At 42.9% G+C, this 19,457-nt stretch overlaps 1 protein-coding gene and 1 non-coding gene across 7 annotated transcripts in view; one reads left to right on the forward strand and one right to left on the reverse strand.

Moving 5' to 3' along the window:
* Positions 1-915: 915 nt before the first annotated feature.
* LOC120097971 (U7 small nuclear RNA) lies at positions 916-980 on the reverse strand. The gene has a single exon (XR_015642053.1). It is a non-coding gene; the product is annotated as a U7 small nuclear RNA (small nuclear RNA).
* A 6,725-nt stretch (positions 981-7,705) lies between these two features.
* LOC103694135 (uncharacterized) overlaps positions 7,706-19,457 on the forward strand; it is a 43,231-nt gene continuing 31,479 nt past the window's right edge. For 5 of the 6 annotated variants that reach the window (XR_015641892.1, XR_015641889.1, XR_015641890.1 and 2 more), the window contains exons 1-2: positions 7,716-7,954; positions 9,200-9,260. Coding sequence is in view for 1 of the 6 variants with exons in the window: in XM_087591892.1 (XP_087448018.1) it covers positions 7,708-7,954; positions 9,200-9,260 (308 nt within the window). In the remaining 5 variants the exon portion in view is untranslated. Of the gene's footprint in view, positions 7,955-9,199; positions 9,261-19,457 lie in introns of all 6 variants that reach the window. The other variant, XM_087591892.1, reaches the window with a different exon arrangement.

Below are 19,457 nucleotides of genomic sequence, written 5' to 3' on the forward strand. Positions count from 1 at the left end.
GCTGTGTGCATAGCCAGGACATTCTTTCCAAGTCTTGTCTAATGTTCTCTGTAGGTTAGAAGGCCAATGGCAATCAAGAAGAAGTTGGTATGTCACCAGCTAAGTTTGACCAAATGATCTGATCAGGAACAGCTTTCTAATCTAATCTAGAGTATTATGTTTTTAGCTTTCCTGTAACTTTGTGGACCCACCAAGGCCCCGAGGACATAGTTAACAGGCCAGCTTTCTGCTCTGCTATTAGGAAAAAATAATTAAGGAAATCAAGGTTGGCTTGGCAACAGTTGAAACAGAGCCTTTGCTACCCATTTCTGTTTCTTCTAACATTAACCACTGTCTGTGACTGTTGAAATGTGGGTTGGCATAAGCCATACAGTGTCCTCTTCAGGATGAATGATATCCGGATCTTGCCAAGGACCAGCCTCAGTTTGGAGAGGGTTGCTGAGAGAAGGAGCATTTGAGAGCAGGAAAAACAAATGGCAAATCCTGGGTCCAAGATGGTGACTTATGCTCTACTTGAGCTCCCTAGACGGCTATAGCTCTTGGCTCTATAGTCTGGTTGAGACAGCTCTTCAGACTGCTCTCTCTCTCTCTCTCTCTCTCTCTCTCTCTCTCTCTCTCTCTGTGTGTGTGTGTGTGTGTGTGTGTGTGTGTGTGTGTGTGTGTGTGTGTGTGTACTCTGCTCTGTTCTAGATAGCTTTTTCTTGCTACTCTGAAAACTCTGGTTGAGAGAGCTAGCTTTCTGCTCCAGGCAGCTCTCTCTGGTTGAGACAGTCCTCTATGCTAATAAAAATTCTAAAAGTTCTCTGGATAGCTCATGGGTTTTCTGACCAAAGTCAGAAAAGCTGCTGTAAAAAATTTTTTGTTTCTTCCAACCAAATCAGGAATCTTGTTGGAAAAAATTGTAACAAGTAATTCTTGGGTTTTCTCAATCAAAATTAGAAAGCCAGAAAAAAAAAATTCTAAAAGAGCTGTGTTCACTCTCTAAATAATTGTTGGGATTTTTGACATCCTTTTAGAAAAGAGTCTAAAAGAATTATGAACAATTCTTAAAAAAAAAAAAAGCTGTGTTCAATCTCTATGGATTTTCTGCAGAAATCTTCTTAGGAAAAACTCTTGAAGAACTTGTGTTCACTCTCCAGAGATATCCAGACAGCTTAGCTCTCTAGCAAAAAAATTAAAAACAACTGCTATAGCTTTCAGCTAACTCATCTCATATAGACCAAAAAAATCCTATCTTTTTATTTACATACCAATCCGGTTATTTATTCCAGGTTCCTTCTTGACTATCCCACAAATCAGCAGTCCCTGAACTTTAAGGAAAACACGGCAAGCCTAAGTACAGACAATAAGATAGCTGAATGGTTCCCAACCCTGGAACCATTCCAACCAGGCCTGTACCTAACTGCTACCTGTCCCAGGCTGACCTTGAGCGCAGGAATCTGCCTGTCTTTATATCTGGCTCATTAATGCCTTTGTTCATTTAGATTTGTGAAGCCCCTCATGCAATTCATATGGTATCCTTATATTTTTTGCATAGTTCAGAAATTATATTGTAAGGGTCCATGATTTGCTAAAGAATGATATCCTAGACTCATAGAGTATGCAAGAGCAAAGAGTGTTTATCCTGCAGAAGTTCAGCATACAGGGGTCTACCATATACCAAGAAGGAGATACCCAGGTGAACTCAAAGGCCCAATTAAAAGCACGTTCCAGGGAGGGGTAGGTGACCTTTATCTTAATTGGTTGGCTCAATCTTCATAGGTGTGTGGGTCTTGGGATTGGCTAGGCTCTGTGAAATTCCAGACTGTTGCAGACTCGTTGTCCTTGCCTAAGGCCAGGTGGCAGGGCAGCTTCTGATTGGCTGTGCCCCCAATGGGGTGGGGGTACGGGTGGTTTACAATAACCGACTTGCCTGGATTTGCCCAGTTCTGGGAAACAGAGATCTAGGCCTAGTCTCCTGAATTGATAATTTGAAGCCTGTCACAGAGTCAGCCTGTTGGTCCTGTGAATATATTTTGTGCTCATGTTTTTAGAGTTCTTTCCTACAGCCTCAGGGGCTGTCTTGAAGGTCCCAGCATTTACCATTCTGCCCACATTACCACACCTTCACTCCTTGGATTCATGCTATCTCTGACTATCATGGAGTCATTAATGTTAACAGGGAGGACATTCCTCCAAGGGAGGAATGTAAAAATATGTACATTATTATACAGACAAGTCTTACGTCCACAGCAGCCATCAACACTTATGGAGGCCCATGTCTCTTGGCCCTGCCCCAGAGCAGGAGCATTGTCATTCTGTCTCTACCAAGGCCATGCCAGAATCGGCAGGATCTGGATTCTGTTATTTTAGAAAGTGACAGTGAATTGAGGGCTTTCTGTGTGTATAGCATCACAGGCACAGGAGAAGTTATGTGTACAGGGTATGTGGTTCACATTTATGACAGGATCCAATGCAACTGCTGTGGTGATGGAGAACGGCATGGAGCCAATGGTCATGCATGCAGGTTCTTTGATGGAAATGGTTTGACTTTATTTGCTGCCCTATGGCATGGCAGCAGTAGGATTGGGTGGCAGAGGTCTTTGATGGCTGGGGAGAGATAAGAATGTGGGTATGATGTAAATAAGAAATACCCAATTTAATAAAGATGGGGAAAAAGAAGAACGTGGGTATGGAAGATACTAGAAAAGAGGGGAACAGAACACTGGTGAGTTGAAAGAAGGTTCATTTTCCTGTGTACGCAATGTCTAAAGGACTGGCTTCTGATCATGTTTGTTTAGGTAATTCTTGTCATTGTTAAGGACAACTTCAAAGATGCACACTTTACCTGAGACTACATTAATTTCATCTCAAAGCACAGGGAGCTCCTGCTGCTGCGAGCCCTAGAATCCCGATAGAATTGTGTACAGTCATGGTTATGTAAAAAGGAAAGTCAAAATGGAGAAGAGGTTGGCTGTGTGTGAGGCCCTGGGTTCAATCCCCACCCCTAAAAAACAAAACCAAAGAATTATATCTAAAGGAGTAGGTTTGAAATGTCATATAATTGTATCACTCAGACAGACAAATCACAGCTATAATTTCATTTTCTCAGTTGAGCCAAAGGAAATTTGACTTTTTCTTGACATTTGATAAGAAATAATTTTTATTTATTGTGACTTTTAATTAAGTTCATATTTCAGAAAGTACTTTTTAACATATTTTATGTTTATGAACAAAACCCAAATTTTAAAATGAAAGAGTAAAAATACATGTTTCTTCAGAGAAGGGCTGTAGCTTTTATCACCCACTCGGAGCTTTCATGGCTCTGTAAGGCTCAAGATCCAGGGAGATGGCTCAGCAGGAGAGGCACTCGCTGCCAAGCCTGAGGACCCTAGCTCCCTCAGTTGGTGGAAGGAAAGAACTGTCCCACAAGTTGTCCACATGTGCACCATGGTACACACTCAATAAATAAATGTAATAAAAGATATTTTAAAGAGCCCATGATTCACTGCTCTACTGTACATATCACTAGTCACATATTAATGTTATAATATATTAATATATATTATACTTATGGAGTGACAGGTGGTTTTTTTAGAAGAGGTAGAGATTTCTTTTAGTTAAAAGTTTTTGGGAATTTTATATGTTAGTACTGTATTTATAACATTTCCAGTGTTCTATCTATAACTCCCTTGTTTCTTCTAATCCCTCTCCAACTAATAACCTCTTCTTCTTTAATTATTGTTTTATATATGTGTGTGTACATTTATAAATTTATATTGAATATAAAATGCTATTTATTTATATATACACATATGTGCATATATGTGTGTATATACATTACAGCCTATTAAGTCTTTTTGCTCCTATGTTTATTTGTTTTGGGGATGACTTCACTTTGGATTAAATAACATTTCATTTGCCTTGTCCATGAAGAATGTTGACCCATGCTGTTGTAGCAGCCATTAATTACCTATAGTTCCTTATGTATGGTGGGGCTTGAGGGATTCTTTCACTCAGATTGGCATGGCAACTGGTGGTGGTGGTGTTCAGGATTTATTTAGGGGGCCATATTTTTGAGGTTTTATGGATTCAGTTTTCTTGTCATATATAGAAGATACTATCTGTCCCCTGGCAACATGATTTTTCCTGAGCCTTGGGGATAGGGATTATGTTATAGATTTATCAATTAGGGGTGGGCAATCTGTTACACGCAGCAAGATAAACACACAGTGTTAGTCTAGTTGTGTTCTGCGCCTCCCCGCTTCTTGAGACAAGTTCTTACTACGGAATGCATGCTGCTCTGAAATACAAGATCACCCTGCCTTAGGCCTCCTGACTGCAGGTGTGCCGCTAGCCCTAGCTTCATGTACAGTGCCTGCACGTCCTCCACCTACCTGAGAGCAGCGGTTCTCAACTTCTTGCTGCCATGCTTTGACGTGTTACTTCATGTTGTGGTGACCCTAAGCCTGAACTTGTTCTCATTGCTACTTCCTGACTGTAAGTTTGCTACTGTTAATGGATTGTAAAGTAAATGACTCTGTTTTCCCACGGTCTTAGATGACCCCTGTGTAAGGGTCAGTCAACCCCAAAGGGTCATGACTCAGGTTGAGGATGCTGTTCTCGAGGTTCTTTCCAGATGTGTCCCCCTTTGTCAGTATCCCCAGCACTCCTTGGAATCCCCCTTTAACTCTCTCTGATACCCCATTGTACTCCTTGCCTTCTTGCTACTCTCTCATTCTAGAAAACTCCAGTTCCCCCCACCCGTCTGTCTCTACTCAGCAAGAGAGAATGGCGTTGTAGTGACTTTGTGTTGTTGTGAGAACTATTATGTTCAAAGGCTCAAGCACCTTTCTAAACAGTGCTAATCCCTGAGGATGAAGTGCTCAAATATGTGAGTCTATAAGGGACAGGTCACATTCAAGCCACAACAAATGGAGAACATCGGCACTTGTAGGCATCCTCTAAGCATGCTCTGATGATATCCAGTAATGTGCCAACACAATGTTTATCCTCAAATAGTTAAAATCTAGTCCTGTGGCCCCCTCCCCTCCCAGGCCCTCTCTCACTTGGCTAAGAAGCAAAGGGTCTGGTGGAATGAGTATTCTGCCACATCTGCCTGCCTTACGTGGGTGCTAGGTATTTATAGGATTCTCCAGACCCATTTGATGGATGGACAATCAGACTTACAAAGACGCTGACCATTTTATAAATAAACTCACTCCAAAAACCAATCCAATATTCTTTGTTTCTACAGCTCGTAATTCTTTTCTTCTCCATACCCTCCCCCTCTCTTCTTAGGTCTTTGCAACCAATCATAGTTATTATATTCTGTGGATCACATACATACAAATCCAATATTCTACTTTTTCTATAGCTGCCCACGGTTCCTATTTTTTTCAATCACTATGAGGATGTATGAATGTTTGGGGAAGATTGCAGTGGCTTTTCTTTAGTTGGTCATTAAGTGTTTACTGAGTTTAAGTGGATAAACAATGAGCACTGAGGACTCAGCAGAGGACAAGCTGAATTCCCTGCCCTCCAGATCTTGTAAGGTGCTGAACGGGGCATGTGTGGGGTCTAATGGTTACACCTACATCTGGTCTAATTGCCTCAAGTCTTCAAGTTCTGGAAAAAGATGGTCTGTTCAGTGAAAGACATGTGAGATTCCTGACTTCAGAGTCTTCAGGATGTGGAAGGGCCCCTTAAAGGAGCCCATTCAGTGGTAGCATCAATGTTGGTTGGTTGCAACCAAGGCAGGCTTTATTAACTGTGTGGAATCAGTTTCCTACAGCAGTTGTAACCTGAGCTACACCAGATTAAGTCACGATGAGATCTTTTGCCAAATTCTCCCACAAGACAGACTGTCTCCCCTCCGTGTCTGCGTCTGTGAAAGTCATAAAGGTGGATGAGATCCACGTTCTGACTGAGGGTTTTTCCAGAAGCTATTTCATGTTATTTTGGGGGAAAACAAATAGGAATCTTTCCATTGCAAAAGTCCTTCCACTTCAAAGTAAATATGGCATCAGAGTGAGTTTTTTTTTAAAGAGACTTTTTATGGGCGTTTGTGTGTAGTGTATGAGTGCACATGTGTGTACAGGTGTGCCTGCTTCTGTACATGTGTGCAGAGGACAGAGGAGGATGTTGAATGTCTTGCTCTACCAACCTCTGTCTCGTCCCTTGGCTTGTAGGAGCCTCACCTCCTAATGCCCCCAGAACCTTCAAAAGAGCAGTAATGATCATCAGAACGTGAGCTTGGAACGGATGCTCCAGAATGCGCATATTATCTGACCAGAACAGGGGATCACTGTTATACATTTTACATTTGATGTATTAGTATCATTGTATGTGCATTCATGATGCACATGAACATGTGTATGGCATGCTCATGTCTCAGCCTTGCTTGTGGAGTGCAGAGGACAACTTTTGGGCACTGGGGGTTGAATTCAGGTCATCAGACTTGCATGGCAATCAGTCTGCAACTGTAAACATCTCACTCTGGCTATGAATTCTCATCCCAAAGTCTCGTTCAAATTCTTTGGAAAATATTTGATCACAGACTAAATTTGCCCTTGTATCTATTTATTTCCCATTTGTATGTGGGGGCGGCAGTGGTAGGTGTGCAGCACATGTGTGTGTGTGTGGTACATGAGTGTGAAGGTATGGATATGGGTGCCCATTTATAAGCATTTAGAGGCCAGAGCATGACGGCTTGTATCTTTTTCAATTTCTCCTTGCTTGGTTGCCTAGAGACTGGCTGTCTCACTGAATGAGATGCTCATGGGTTTGGCTAAGCTGGCTGTCCATCCTCCAGGTTTAGGATTATAGTCATTTATAGACATGCATGGCTTTTTACATAGGTGCTGGAGATTCAAACCCAGGTCTTTGTGTTTAGAGAAGAAGTACTCTTACCCACCAAGCTATCTTCTCAGCTCTTCCGTGCACTTCCTAAAGAACAGAACCTTAAACATAGTTTGAGGCCTTTGCATATTTGCATCGTGGGGAAGGGTACATTCATTTCCTGCTAATGCCTGTGTAAGGAACGGCTTCACTGTCTTCTGCTTTCATCAATACCCTAAATATTAACTAGACCCCACCTCCAGATGCCCTAGCTCTAGAAAACCACCATTTGTCGCGCAATGCTTCTACTCTGGAACCAATTATAGCATATTAGAATTCAACCTCCATTTTGCATCTCAGTGCTGGAAAACTGTTCTGGGACAGAGGTTTACACCATTGACAATGCCTTTGTCATTTTCAACATGGGTCACTTTCCACTTTCAGCATGTTAAAAGTTCTTTTGCAGCAACCCTTCCACCCCTGGGTCTTCTAGCTCAGCAGACACAGGAGGCGGTAGTTCCAACTTCCCAGATGACTGATGTCAGAGCAAATAGGCTGCTCTTAACCTTCCAAGTCTGTTCCCACATGTTCCCTGCCTACTGAACTCACTGTTAGCCATGTGGGCTGCATCCGTTCACACTCAGATGGTAACTTCAGAGTAACACCTCTTGAAAAAAAAAAGAAAAGAAAAGAAAAAAAAAAAAAACCATGGCAAATGCTCTATGTATTCACCAGAATTCAGTTGTGGTGAGTCACCGTCATTTCCTGGCCAGAACCCTCCCTTTGGTATTAATCAGTGTTCTGTTTCTGCTGGTCCTCTGCCATCCCTGGCACCGCTGTTACCATAACAGCTGGCTGGGATTAAGGAGGTTGTCACCGTATACATATATGGAGTTCAGTAACTTAGCGTTGGGCCCTACCAGGCTGCAGACATGGTCCGGGAAGGAATACAGTTGTGAGTCTGGGCTTGCCTCCAGACCTGATGTGCTGTTCACTCATGCCGGCTGCCAGAAGGTTACAGCTTCAGACATCGCAAGGATACAAGAGAGGCTACCTTCCAAGTCTTCACAGCCCAATATCTTACGAATGCTCCTTCGAAAACTTCAAGACTCTTCTCCTCCTTCTCCACCCCTGAGTATGTTTTGCAAAAGGTTCTGAGAACCCCATGGCATCAATGTTAGCCACTAGGAAGTACGTGGTTAGAAAATGTTCTAGGGAATATTAGGATCTGGCTCGAATAAGTCTAGAAGTTGCCAACCTTCCGTCCCTGGGGGGGAAAACAGTCTGACCTGGTAGGAGGTGGTGTCTGAGTTCAGGGAGCCCCTTTTATAATCCATACCCTTGCACCCAAGAGTAAAATTCCTTCCAGTAGAAGCTGCTTTAATTACCAGGGTTATATGCCTGACCCCCTACTAAGCCTTTCATTTCTTTGGGTTCTTTTGACGAGTGACCTCTTTTCAAAATATCTTCTGTCCATTTCTTTTCCCCCTTTCTCTGGTCCTAGCCATGAATATTGAGTGGATTTCTAACTGACCATTCTATAGGGATCTGATTGAAATTTCTCCTAGTGGTGATGACTTGTGGGTCTCTAGTGATCAAGTAACATCCCAGAATATCTTTCCAACTTTATTTGTAGAGCATCATAACTCAGACCGAACACCCAAGTCCCCATCGATCATTTTGGTAAAGGATTAGGTTCCAAATATTCAGCAAAATTCTGTTGGAAAACCTGACTCAAAACTTGGTTGCTTTTTTTGTTTGTTTGTTTTTTGTTTTTGGATTTTGTCATGTATGAAAAGAATCTACAGAATGATAATTACTGTTGCTGGGATTTCTCCCGTTGGTTCCTCTAAGCTATGAGCACTTGCTCTGAGTTCTTTCTTAACTGTCCTATTATTACTTAATTTATGACATTTTTGCCTAGAAGTTAATATTGTCGAGTATGTACTTTATTTCCTCAGAGTATCCGTGCGCTCTCATATTTTTACCAAAGTAAGTGGGACACTTGTCTAGAACCTTCATTTTCCAGGTCCTGGGTTTCATTTTGCCTCATCTGATGGGTTTTCCCTGAATAGCTCAGCCCAAAAGTCCACTACAGTCTTTGCTTATGTGATTGTCTCCAGTCCTTTCTTTAAGGGATGAATCTTTTTTCAGGAGATTTCTAGCAAAGACTTTCCTTCTCTCAGAATGTTTTGCACGATCTAGTTAGCTGCTGTCAATCAGTGTTCATTTTAGCTGTATTTCAATGTTCTCTGCAGGTTTTATTTTCTGACAGGCAGTGAGGATCTCTTAGGCAGCTTGCTAATTCTGCACAGTTGTTTGGTGGAAGCCATCACTTCCTGCTGTAGTTTGAGCTAAAAGTAGCTCTCCTTTTGTGCAGCCATAACCCTCCATGTGGCACAGAATGAAAGCAGGCAGTATCACCATCCACTCACTTCAAGGTAAGTGACAGACATGAGGGAGGCGTGGTTAGTGGGAGGGCAGGGAGAAGGGGGCGGGGTTTCTGCTGCTCCTGTAGCTGGAAGTGAAGGCCATTTGATGTGCAGATCTCTGTTTTGGTACTGGGGGGGGGTGGTGCAGCTCAGTTTGTTAAGCACTTGCCTAGCATGCATGAAGCCCAGGTTCAGTCCCCAGCCGCATATCCACAGAGTGACAGGGTTGCATGCATACACATGATCCCATCACTAGGAAGGTAGAGGCAGGAGGATTAGAAATTGAAGAATATCCTCAGTTACACAGTGCTTTCCAAACTACCTTAGGATGTATGAGACCCTATCTTAAATAAACAGGATTCCCTGATTTGATGAAAACAATGAATACATCTAACGTTAGGGCCTGTGATTGCATGTGAAGGGTGAGTGTGGGGTGTGAATAACATCAGAGTAAAGTGACATAGGAGGTGTCAGAAAGGTAAGAAAGAGCTCATGGCAGGAGGCCCTAAGGTCTAATAGCGGCAAGACTTGGTGGAAAGTAAACTCCTAGGCTTACATCACAGACTGAAAAGAAGGAGGGAAGAAAGATGAAGTAACTCGAAGCCTCCAAAGAATATCCATCCATGTCACTTTGGACCCTCGGGGAGGTCTAGGCGTGTAGAAGCTAGTTCTGAGTTAACGAAATTTCAGTGTTGATAATGTCCTTTTAACAGCAGGTCAGCTACCCATGTTCACTGGCTTAAGAGTGACCTAACCTTGGGTTTCTAAGTTAGCCTGACTGTAGTGTCTGGTGATTTCCTTTCAGATGCCCCCCACCCCCGCCGCCAGCTCTCACTCCCCACCCACCACCACCCATCACCCCTCTACCCCGCAACCCCACCGCCCTCAGCACCACTATATGGTAGAACAACTTTGTCTCTGAGTAGCTTCAAGAATGCACATGGTGTTCTTTCTGGTACAGCCCTGGGGCTATGAGATTGTATCTTCTGTATGGCGATATTCCATAAACATTTCAACTCGATTCTAGAATCGGGCAAAGAGATGGAAAGTAAGCTTACCTTGAATTCTTTGAAACGTGTACCTACGGTGTACCTACGTATGGCATTGTCTTTCAGTTTGCAGATGTGAGGGTAGGGTGGAGGAACGGGGACATTGAATAAGGAGTGAGGAGGGAGGGCAACCTGAGAGACACTCTAGAGGAAAGGGGAGAGGGTATTCTCTGGGGGTGCCGCTGGCTTTTGTTTTGTTTTTGAAAGCAGCCAAGCCCTAAGCTCAATTTGCTTTTGATTTGCTGCAATTGCTGAAGAAGCCCTTTGTCTCTGGCAAAGGCACCAAGGAGGTTTTACAGCAATAAAGCAATCCCTAGTGTGTGAGTTGGGCTCCCTAATGAAACCCTAACAGTGATAAAGGCAGGCGATCCTCTAAGGCTGGGGCGATAATGTATAAAGTGCAGAACAGGATCCTCCATTAAGATGCCTTTGAAAGTAGCTACAACACTGTTTTGTTCCAGTATAGGTGAGCTCTTTAAATCAGAACGTCTGCATTTCAGGGTAGCACTGAACATCTGAGTTCTCATGAGGCCCTGTGCTTTCTCCCACTTTCCTCTCCCTCTCCCCCTCCCCCTCCCCTCCTCCTCCCTCCTTCCCTCCTCCTCTCTCCTCCTCCCCCCTCTCTCTTCTCTCTCCTCTCTCTGTGGGCAAGAGATTCTTTGTGTGTTTATTGGTGGGGTGGGAGAGGGGCTCTAAGATGCAGGATTTGAGAAGCTGCCACAGTCTTTGGGTATCTGGAAAAAGTATGTTTTCCTCTGTACAACTCAGCCCCGTGTGGAAGCATTCAAAAATCCAATAATGGGGAAGACCTCAGTGAAGCGGTTAACAGCTTGCCAGCCCAGAAAACAGACTTGGGGAGGATCCGGCTGGCACTGGCGGACCTTTGTACGGATGGAAAAGCTTTTCCTAGTCACAAGGGAGGCTGCCCTCAGCATTTGTTCTCTTCTGTCACATCTGTGATCCATGCAGCTGGCAGCCCCCGTGAGACCTGGATATTGAAAGAACCATAAAATAATTCATTTTGTTTTCTGTCTTTCTCTCTGTCTCTCTCTCTGTCTCTCTGTCTCTCTCTCTCTCACACACACACACACAGAGACATACACACATATTTTCTCTCTCTCTCTCTCTCTCTCACACACACACACACACACACACACACACACACCCCACTCACTCCTTCTATGTATACGTTTAAGTTAGGACTACTCAAATAGTAAGTAAATTAAAGTTAAAATTTGACAGAGAGTGACCATAACCAAAATTCATTATATACAAGTATGAAAAAAAGACTTTAAAAAAATCATTAGAAGGAAAAAAAATAAACACGATTAAGGAGTAATTCCCCACTGCTGAAGTGATTGGATAGACGTTACAGAACTTGAATGCTTCCCTAACAGATGGAAAAAGAAAGACTTAGTTCAATAAATTCACATTTTGTTGCCGACTTTAGCACATGGTCTTGACAACCAGTGGACAAAGTCTAAAGGCCTAAGTCACAGCTTGATACCATGACACCGTGAATGTAGTTACTAAGTGAACCAGATACACAGACAGCCTTCGGTTTTTCTTGAGAGCACTAAAAATTTCACACGACAATATAACTGTATAATGTACCTTTTATTAAACCACCTGAATTTCCCAGAATGACAGTCAAATCCTAGAGAACAAACCCAGAGAGCATTTTTAAACATATGGCAACTTTTACCACCGTGTCCGAGAGCCAGAAGATTTCCTCATTGTATAGTTGACTCTGTCTGTATTTTGGGAAATCTTCCATATAGAACAATATTCTAGACCTATATGTATTTAAGGAATTTGAAGTGGAGTAAATGTGTTCTCATGAAAGGGATGTGTCTATTTGTGGAATATTTAGAATAGACAAACAAGAATAAAGAAAGAAAATATGGGAATCTAGAATTTTCCTTTCCAGAACTCATTACTGCAAATTTGTTACTATGGATGTGTGCATTCAACTGACAAAATAAATGTTCCAGCCTTCCTAGGTTAGGGCATGTTGTAGTAATTTTTAATCCCGACCCAGGGTTCCTACCCTGCCTTTGACCATTTGCTTCCTGGATAAAAGACACACAGAGGCTCTCTATTTATTTTATTTTTTAAAAGATTTATTTATTCATTTATTATATATAAGTACACTATAGCTGTCTTCAGATACACTAGAAGAGGGCATCGGATCTCATTTTACAGATGGTTGTGAGCCACCATGTGGTTGCTGGGATTTGAACTCAGGACCTCTGGAAGAGCAGTCAGTGCTCTTAACCACTGAGCCATCTCTCCAGCCCGGCTCTCTATTTATAATAAGCCTTAAAGAGCAGCACAAGAAGGGCAGATACTATTTTCTATGTTGTTAGAATCTGTTTTTCTATCGATAATTCTGAGTTATTTTTTATGTATTCGAACTTCACCTGTGTCTCTACTGCCCAGCTATTGGATGTTGGCGTCTTTAACGACATGGGGGCAGGGTCATAAGTCTACACTCACACTCCAGGTCTTGGGGGCCGTCCTGAGCTTTACAATGCACAGTAAAAGACAAGACCTCAACAAGGACGTTTCCTGAGATACTGAGCTTTACTTGCACATTGGACAGTCCTGAGTAAACTGAGTGTTGGTTTGCATAAATGGACCCCTGTGTACCTGCATAGGAATACTTTCAGTCATCCACCCCCCATATTTTCATGTTTTTGCATGTGTGGCTTTTGTGTGCATGATCTACACATACGTGCATGCCTATTCATACACACAAGGAGCCTAGAGCAAGACAGCTGTCTTCTTCAGTCACTCTCCACTGTGTTGCCTTGAGACAGGGACTCTCATTGAAACCTCAGCCTTTTGGTTAGGCTGGCCAGTTGGTCAGCAAGTTCTCAGGGTCTGCCTGTCTATTTATCAATGCTGGGGTTATAGGCACATGCAGTCACACCGGGGTGAGGAGTGGGATTCAGGTCTTCGTGCTTAGAGAACAGCTTCCTTACCTAGTGAGTTATCATGTCCCCAACAGCAGTCAATATAATCACTCCTACTAAGGGCTGAAAGTGAGGGCTGACACCTCTTTACATCCACTATCATTGACCCTTTTCTTTCAAGAGGAAGGCTAGGCTTATAGTGGGTCTTGGAATAATGAATTCCGAGTTATGCTAAACTCTATTTTCCAGTCTGAGTCCAGATGTAAAATCTTCACTAGCCACCTGTGGTGGTTTGAATATGCTAGGCCCAGGGAGTGACAACGTTAAGTGTGGTCTTGTTAAAGTAGTTGTGGCCTTGTTGGAGGAAGTGTGTCACTGGGGGTGGGCATTGAGATCCTCCTCCTAGCTGCCTGGAAGCCAGTATCTTTCTGGCTGGCTTTGGATCAAGATGTAGAACACTGTCATGTATTTTTTCCTAGTTTGTCATTTCCTTTTAAATTTTTGTGATTTTTTTTATATATAAGTAATTATGAAAGTTTTTATACAGCAGTTCCATAATTTCCCTACTTATGTAACGTTTGGAAATCCACTCCCCCTCCTAAGGCCATATGAAAAGTATCTTGGAACTTTTAGCAGTACCCTTATTGTGTGTGTGTCCACTTGGCATCCATTTTGGTACGGGGTGTAAGGTAGGGACCTAATGATATATTTTTTCCTATGGATACAATGGAAAAGCAAATCATCCTTCTACTTTACTTGTGGAATCCATGAGAATAGACACAACTGTATACACATGCGTAAACTTGTGTGTGGTCCCGTACCTAGACCCCATCCTTTCCTTTTGCTTTCTGTTTCTGGAACTGTACCACACAACACTCATTGTTGGGATGTAGAATGTGGACAGGATGGACAGACGGAGTGCTAATTAATTTTAGTACCCATTTAGGTAATGGAAGAGCCAAGGTGGTCCTATAGATACTGGTGTAGGCAGACGTGGCTTCCTCCACATGACTGGTGAGCTTCAGTGTGGAGCGAGGTGTCTGTGTTATTGTTTTCCCGTTCCCATAGCAACACATGTGAAACTACAATGGGATTCAACCCTGTGATGCTTTTAATAGCAGTAGCAGACTGCTTTAGCCTTCACCCTTCTGCCTGTTGTTACACCCAACACAGAAGCCAAACCTTCGTTGTTTTTTATGTTGTAGGGCCTGAGCACGCCCCCCAGCCCCACCCCACCCCCACCCCCACCCCCAGCAGCTCTTTCTGTTTCCTGGATAAATGCTGAAGTTTGAAGGAAGATGGCAAGATTATAGAAATGAGATCACTGCCATTCGAAAGGCATCTTAAAATCTGGGATTCTGCTGGCACCATTTAATGGAATATTCCATGAATTTTTTGAAATTATGTCTAGTAGTTAAAGATGAAAATATATCAGTGGTACCGCTTTACCGCAATAGTACCTATTTTTATCTTGTTTAGTGATACTGCACAAAAGCCTTTAGGTGGTTAATCTTCTCAGGAAATGTAGCTTAAACCATTTCTTATTTTTACTAAAGCACCGTGATGAAAGACAAATGGGCTCTCGTTTTGCTGCTCACATCTTCGTGGTAGCAATCTGATGTCTTACTAAAAGTCTGTTTGCAGCTTGCTTTGGATGTAAGCTGGTGACTGTCGTCTGAAGAGTTTATGGAGCTCTGATAGACACGGCTATAGTTTTGCCACCAAGTACTTGAAAGCGCAGGGTTTATGTTTCTCCTTTCAGATGCTGGGTCTCCATGAACAAGCAAGCAGCGGCACCCAAAATAGCCCACTGAAAGACAAAGCCTTGCTCGACTCAGGCTGTGCTGGGTTTTATAATCAGCTCCGTGCATGCTACAACTTAATTTGGTTCATAAAGATTGCATTAAACAAGTGAGCTTAAAAAGTCAAATATAAATCAAAGATACGGAGTCCACGTCAGGTTGGTCACGCAGCGCACAGTAATCAGAAGGGCCAGGAACTTCCTTAATCAGTAAAACGGTGGCAGGTGCCATTTGCTTTGTGGCAAAAGGGGACTAGGAAAAATGCCAGCAGCCTCTTTGTCTCAAATTCCCCCTTCTTTTCCACCATCACCTTCACATTCAGGAGGCTATGAGTGCATTTCTAACTTGTTGGCTAAACTTCAAATGCTTCAGCGGCAGATAACAGGTATTGAGAACTCACAGTAATATGCCCTGTCTCGTGAGGCCCACCTTCTAGAAGAGAGAGGTGGCCATTACACAGAAAATCTGCGTGGAAACCCTGAAGGACTTTGTAGGTGATAGCCTGATCATTGAGGGTGATTGGTATTTTTTTTTTAACTTTCTGTGTGAGTCAATGACCGAAACTGACAAGAGGGGGCAAGGAGTGGGTGACACAGGTATGGTGTGGGGTCATTTTGACCAAGTAAGGGTGTTCTTTTACCCTGACTGAGAGATAGAGAGCTTTGTGAGGATAATGAGTGACCTATGTTTGAATAGAATCTTTAACCTCTATATTAAGAATAAACCCCAGGGGACTAAAGTGGAGCTGATAAGATAGGGGATGGACCAGTGAGGATGGGGCCGCTGGTTTGTTTCTGAGACAATGATGATTGCTGGAGAGTGTGAGATTAAAGCAGCCTCTCCAACTGAAGACGCTCCTGGACACTACAGCACATACATTATGACTAAAGAGTCTGTGTGATGCCTGCTCACCAGAGGCCATGTTACATTTGGACACACATTCGTGGTGGCACAGACTTTATATGAATGTGCGTACCTGTGAACCATAGTAGTCTCATACAGAATAATTTTCACCGTGCCTCAAATATCTCCTGTCAACTCATTCAGCACTCCTGTCTCCCAACCCTGACAGCCACTGATATTTTCTGTCTCCACAGTTTTTGTCTTTTCGAAACTGTCGTGTACTTGGAATCACATTGTCTGGCTTCTTTCTCTTGATGACATTCACTGAGGTTTCCGCCTTACCTTTTCATGGCTTGATCGCTAATTCATTTTACTTATTTCCTTTCAGTTTGCACATGTGTGTGTGCATGTCTATGTGTGTAGAGTATGTAAGTATGTGTGTGTGTGTTTGGGGATGTAATGTGCCTATGTATACACGGAGGCCCCCAAAAGGCATTGGAAGTCCTGCTCTATAACTGTTTTATTTGTTACTTTGAGCCAGGATCTTTCCCTGTATGGGAGATTCACTCTTATTCAGCCGGAGGCCAGCAAATCTCAGCAACACTGCTCTGCCCGCCCCCTGAGAGCTGAGGCTACAGCCCTTTGACTGCAGAGCCATTTCTCCAGCCCCTTAACTGATTTTTTAAACAGCGGAATAGTCACTGTCTGGACATATCGGTTCATGCACTTGTCTCTTGAAGGCATCATGGTTGCATTCAGGTTTTGATAATCACAAGTGAACCTGCTTAAAACCATCCTCTGTGGGTTATCTGAAGACACATAGTAGTGCTAAGAGTTGTGATTACTGGATCATGTGGTCATTCCAGATTTAGCTTGAAAAGGAAGATTCTGTCCTCTGAAATGGTTGTGACATTTGCGGTTCTATCAGTGTTAACTATGGGCTTCTGTGCTCCACACCCTGGTGCAATTGGTGGTGTCAGAGGTCTGGATTTCATCCACTCTAATAGTGTTTGGTGGAACCTCATGAAAAAAACAACAAAAAACAACAACAGCAGCAACAACAAACAAAACTCCAAGTGTGAAGAATGTAGAGCAAGGAGGCAGAGGATGAACTCACGGAGGCGGGTCTGCAGGCTTCGGTGCTAAATGCTAAAGAGTATTCTCTCCTTGTTAATTGGTTCAGTTTTCAGTGTTTTCCAGGAATTTCTAGAAGTTAATTTTCCCCATCCTTATCCCAGAGGTCCTTGGGATGCCCTCTTAGTTTTTAGAAACTCTCTTGGGCCTCAGCTTAGATAAACCCACAAAGTTTGTTGTTAGAAGCTCTCTGACACATGGTGTCTGTCTGTATACAGAGTCTCTCCCATGCCAACTGTTTCTCTCTGAAAAGTCCCTCTGGCTCTGCTTCGGCTTGCTAATTGCTAAACAACCTGCTATTTCCGTTCCATGGTTAGCTTTTCAAAAGAGTGCGTGAATATTCTGACCACCATTTTAGCATGGAAAAAAAAATAATCTCGAACTTAGAATGTTTGTATATCGTTAGGTTTCTGTGGCTGTGATAAAACACACGATCCGGGCAATTTATAGCAGGAAGGGGTTGTGTGGGCTTAAAGTTCCAGAGGGAAAGTCCACGATGGTGTAGTGGGCATGATGGCAGGCTGCTCAAGTCTGGAGATCACATTTCATGAGAAACCGGAAGGGGAGAGTAAACCGGAAGTGGGGTCGAAACAGGAAAAGGAGAAAGTGATCGGAAGTGGGCTCGGGATATTCTCAAAACATGTCTCTAGTGATGTTTTCCCTCTAAGAGGACCATACTACTTCCTCAAACAGGGCCACCAGATGGGGACCACGTGTTCAAATACCTGAGGCCATAGTAGAATTTCTTATTCAAACCAAGCACCGCAATGAACCCTTAACCCTTCGGTTGATTAGGGAGGATTCCTATCTTGAAAGGCTAGCTGGGGGCTGGGGATTTAGCTCAGTGGTAGAGCGCTTACCTAGGAAGCGCAAGGCCCTGGGTTCGGTCCCCAGCTCCGGAAAAAAAAAAAAAAAAAAAGAAAGGCTAGCTGTTTCTTGGGTGTGTCAGGTTCACTTCTCTCAGTATCTCTTAATTTTCTCTTTGGACTTGCCAGGTTCCCGTCCTCATGGTTATTCTCTTCCTAAGATTACTACTTGAATCTATAAATTGGTGCTGTGGTCTTTTCCACTGAAGCAAACCCATGAGATGGATGGTTCTCGATGCCTCTGCTGCTGGTATCCACTCCTCATTCACAACTTGCAAAGAGAACCCCCTGATTTTCTTTCACTGCCTCTCTGCTATTTAACGGTTCAGATCCCATGGAGAAATTACTGTGGTTTTTCATCATCAGACCCTAACAAATTCTTACAGAACATCCTCTGATGGCATGCTATCTGTATAAGAATAAAGCACGGACTTGCCATCACGGTTGTAAACTGATCTCCCCATAATCCCCCAAATGAACCCCTGTCCCCATGTATTTCATTCTAGCTTTCAAACCTATTAAATCTCACCTCAGGGCCTTTCCACTTGTTTTTTTAACACCTGCAATACCTTCTCACAAGATACCATCTAAGCTAGCTCAGTCTTAATAATTTTCTTTGTAAATTTTCATGTATTTATTTGCGTGTGTGTGTGTGTGTGTGTGTGTGTGCCTAAGGGGGGATGCCCATGCCACAATGAGTATGTGGAGGTCATAGAATGACTTGTGGGAGTCAGTTCTCTCTTCCTACTAAGGAGCACTGGGGCTTGACCTCAGGTTTTCATGCTTATCAGCAAGTATCCTTAATTGCTGAGCCCTAAGATACCTCATTCTTATTGCTCTGGTCTCAGGGGCTTCTTTGATACTTACCCTCATCAAGGTAATATGTTGATCAGCCACCCTGTTGGCTCCATTCATTCTGTACCAGTGTCTTAATTTTCTTCTGAAATAGTATTTGCCTGTCATTGTCTCTATGACTGCACTTCTCTCTTCTGAACAGAGTATAACGTCCTCGAGGCCTTATTTGCCATGGGGTCCACAAGGCTCAGTGCAGTGCCTGCCACCTAAGAAGAACTTAAATACTCTGGTTAGTTATATATTTTAGAACTGTGCATGTCCTTCCATTTCATTCTAGATCATTCCTCCCTTTTCATTCTAGATTATTGTCTTTCTCGAGCTCCTTTTCCAGCCCTCTGAAGTAAAACGTTGGGACCGTCTCACTTCCTTTGTGCGTGTCTAACACCGCATCCAGCCAAGTCCTTAGAAGCTCTCCTCCATGTGCTTCAGCCATTCCTTTCCTCCTTCTCTAGTTATGGCTTCCTCATTTCTTAATATTATGTCATATGGTAACAGGCATCAGTTTGTATTGTATTTTCCCCTACTTAGGCCACACTTCTTCTAAGATTTAGAGACATACAAAAAGAAAAACAAAAGCATCACTCTCTATAGCATATTCTAGGAGGCATCAAGAGGGACATGTCATTAGTTATTTTGGGTAATTAACATGTATTATGTAAATATTTTGCTGCTAAAACCCAGTATCCTTGAAGCCACAAATTTAAACTAGTGAAAAATATGTCCTTGGTAACTTGGTGGT

Source organism: Rattus norvegicus, chromosome 17 (assembly GCF_021556685.1).
Source record: "Rattus norvegicus strain SHRSP/BbbUtx chromosome 17, alternate assembly SHRSP_T2T, whole genome shotgun sequence".
NCBI classification, from domain to species: domain Eukaryota; kingdom Metazoa; phylum Chordata; class Mammalia; order Rodentia; family Muridae; genus Rattus; species Rattus norvegicus.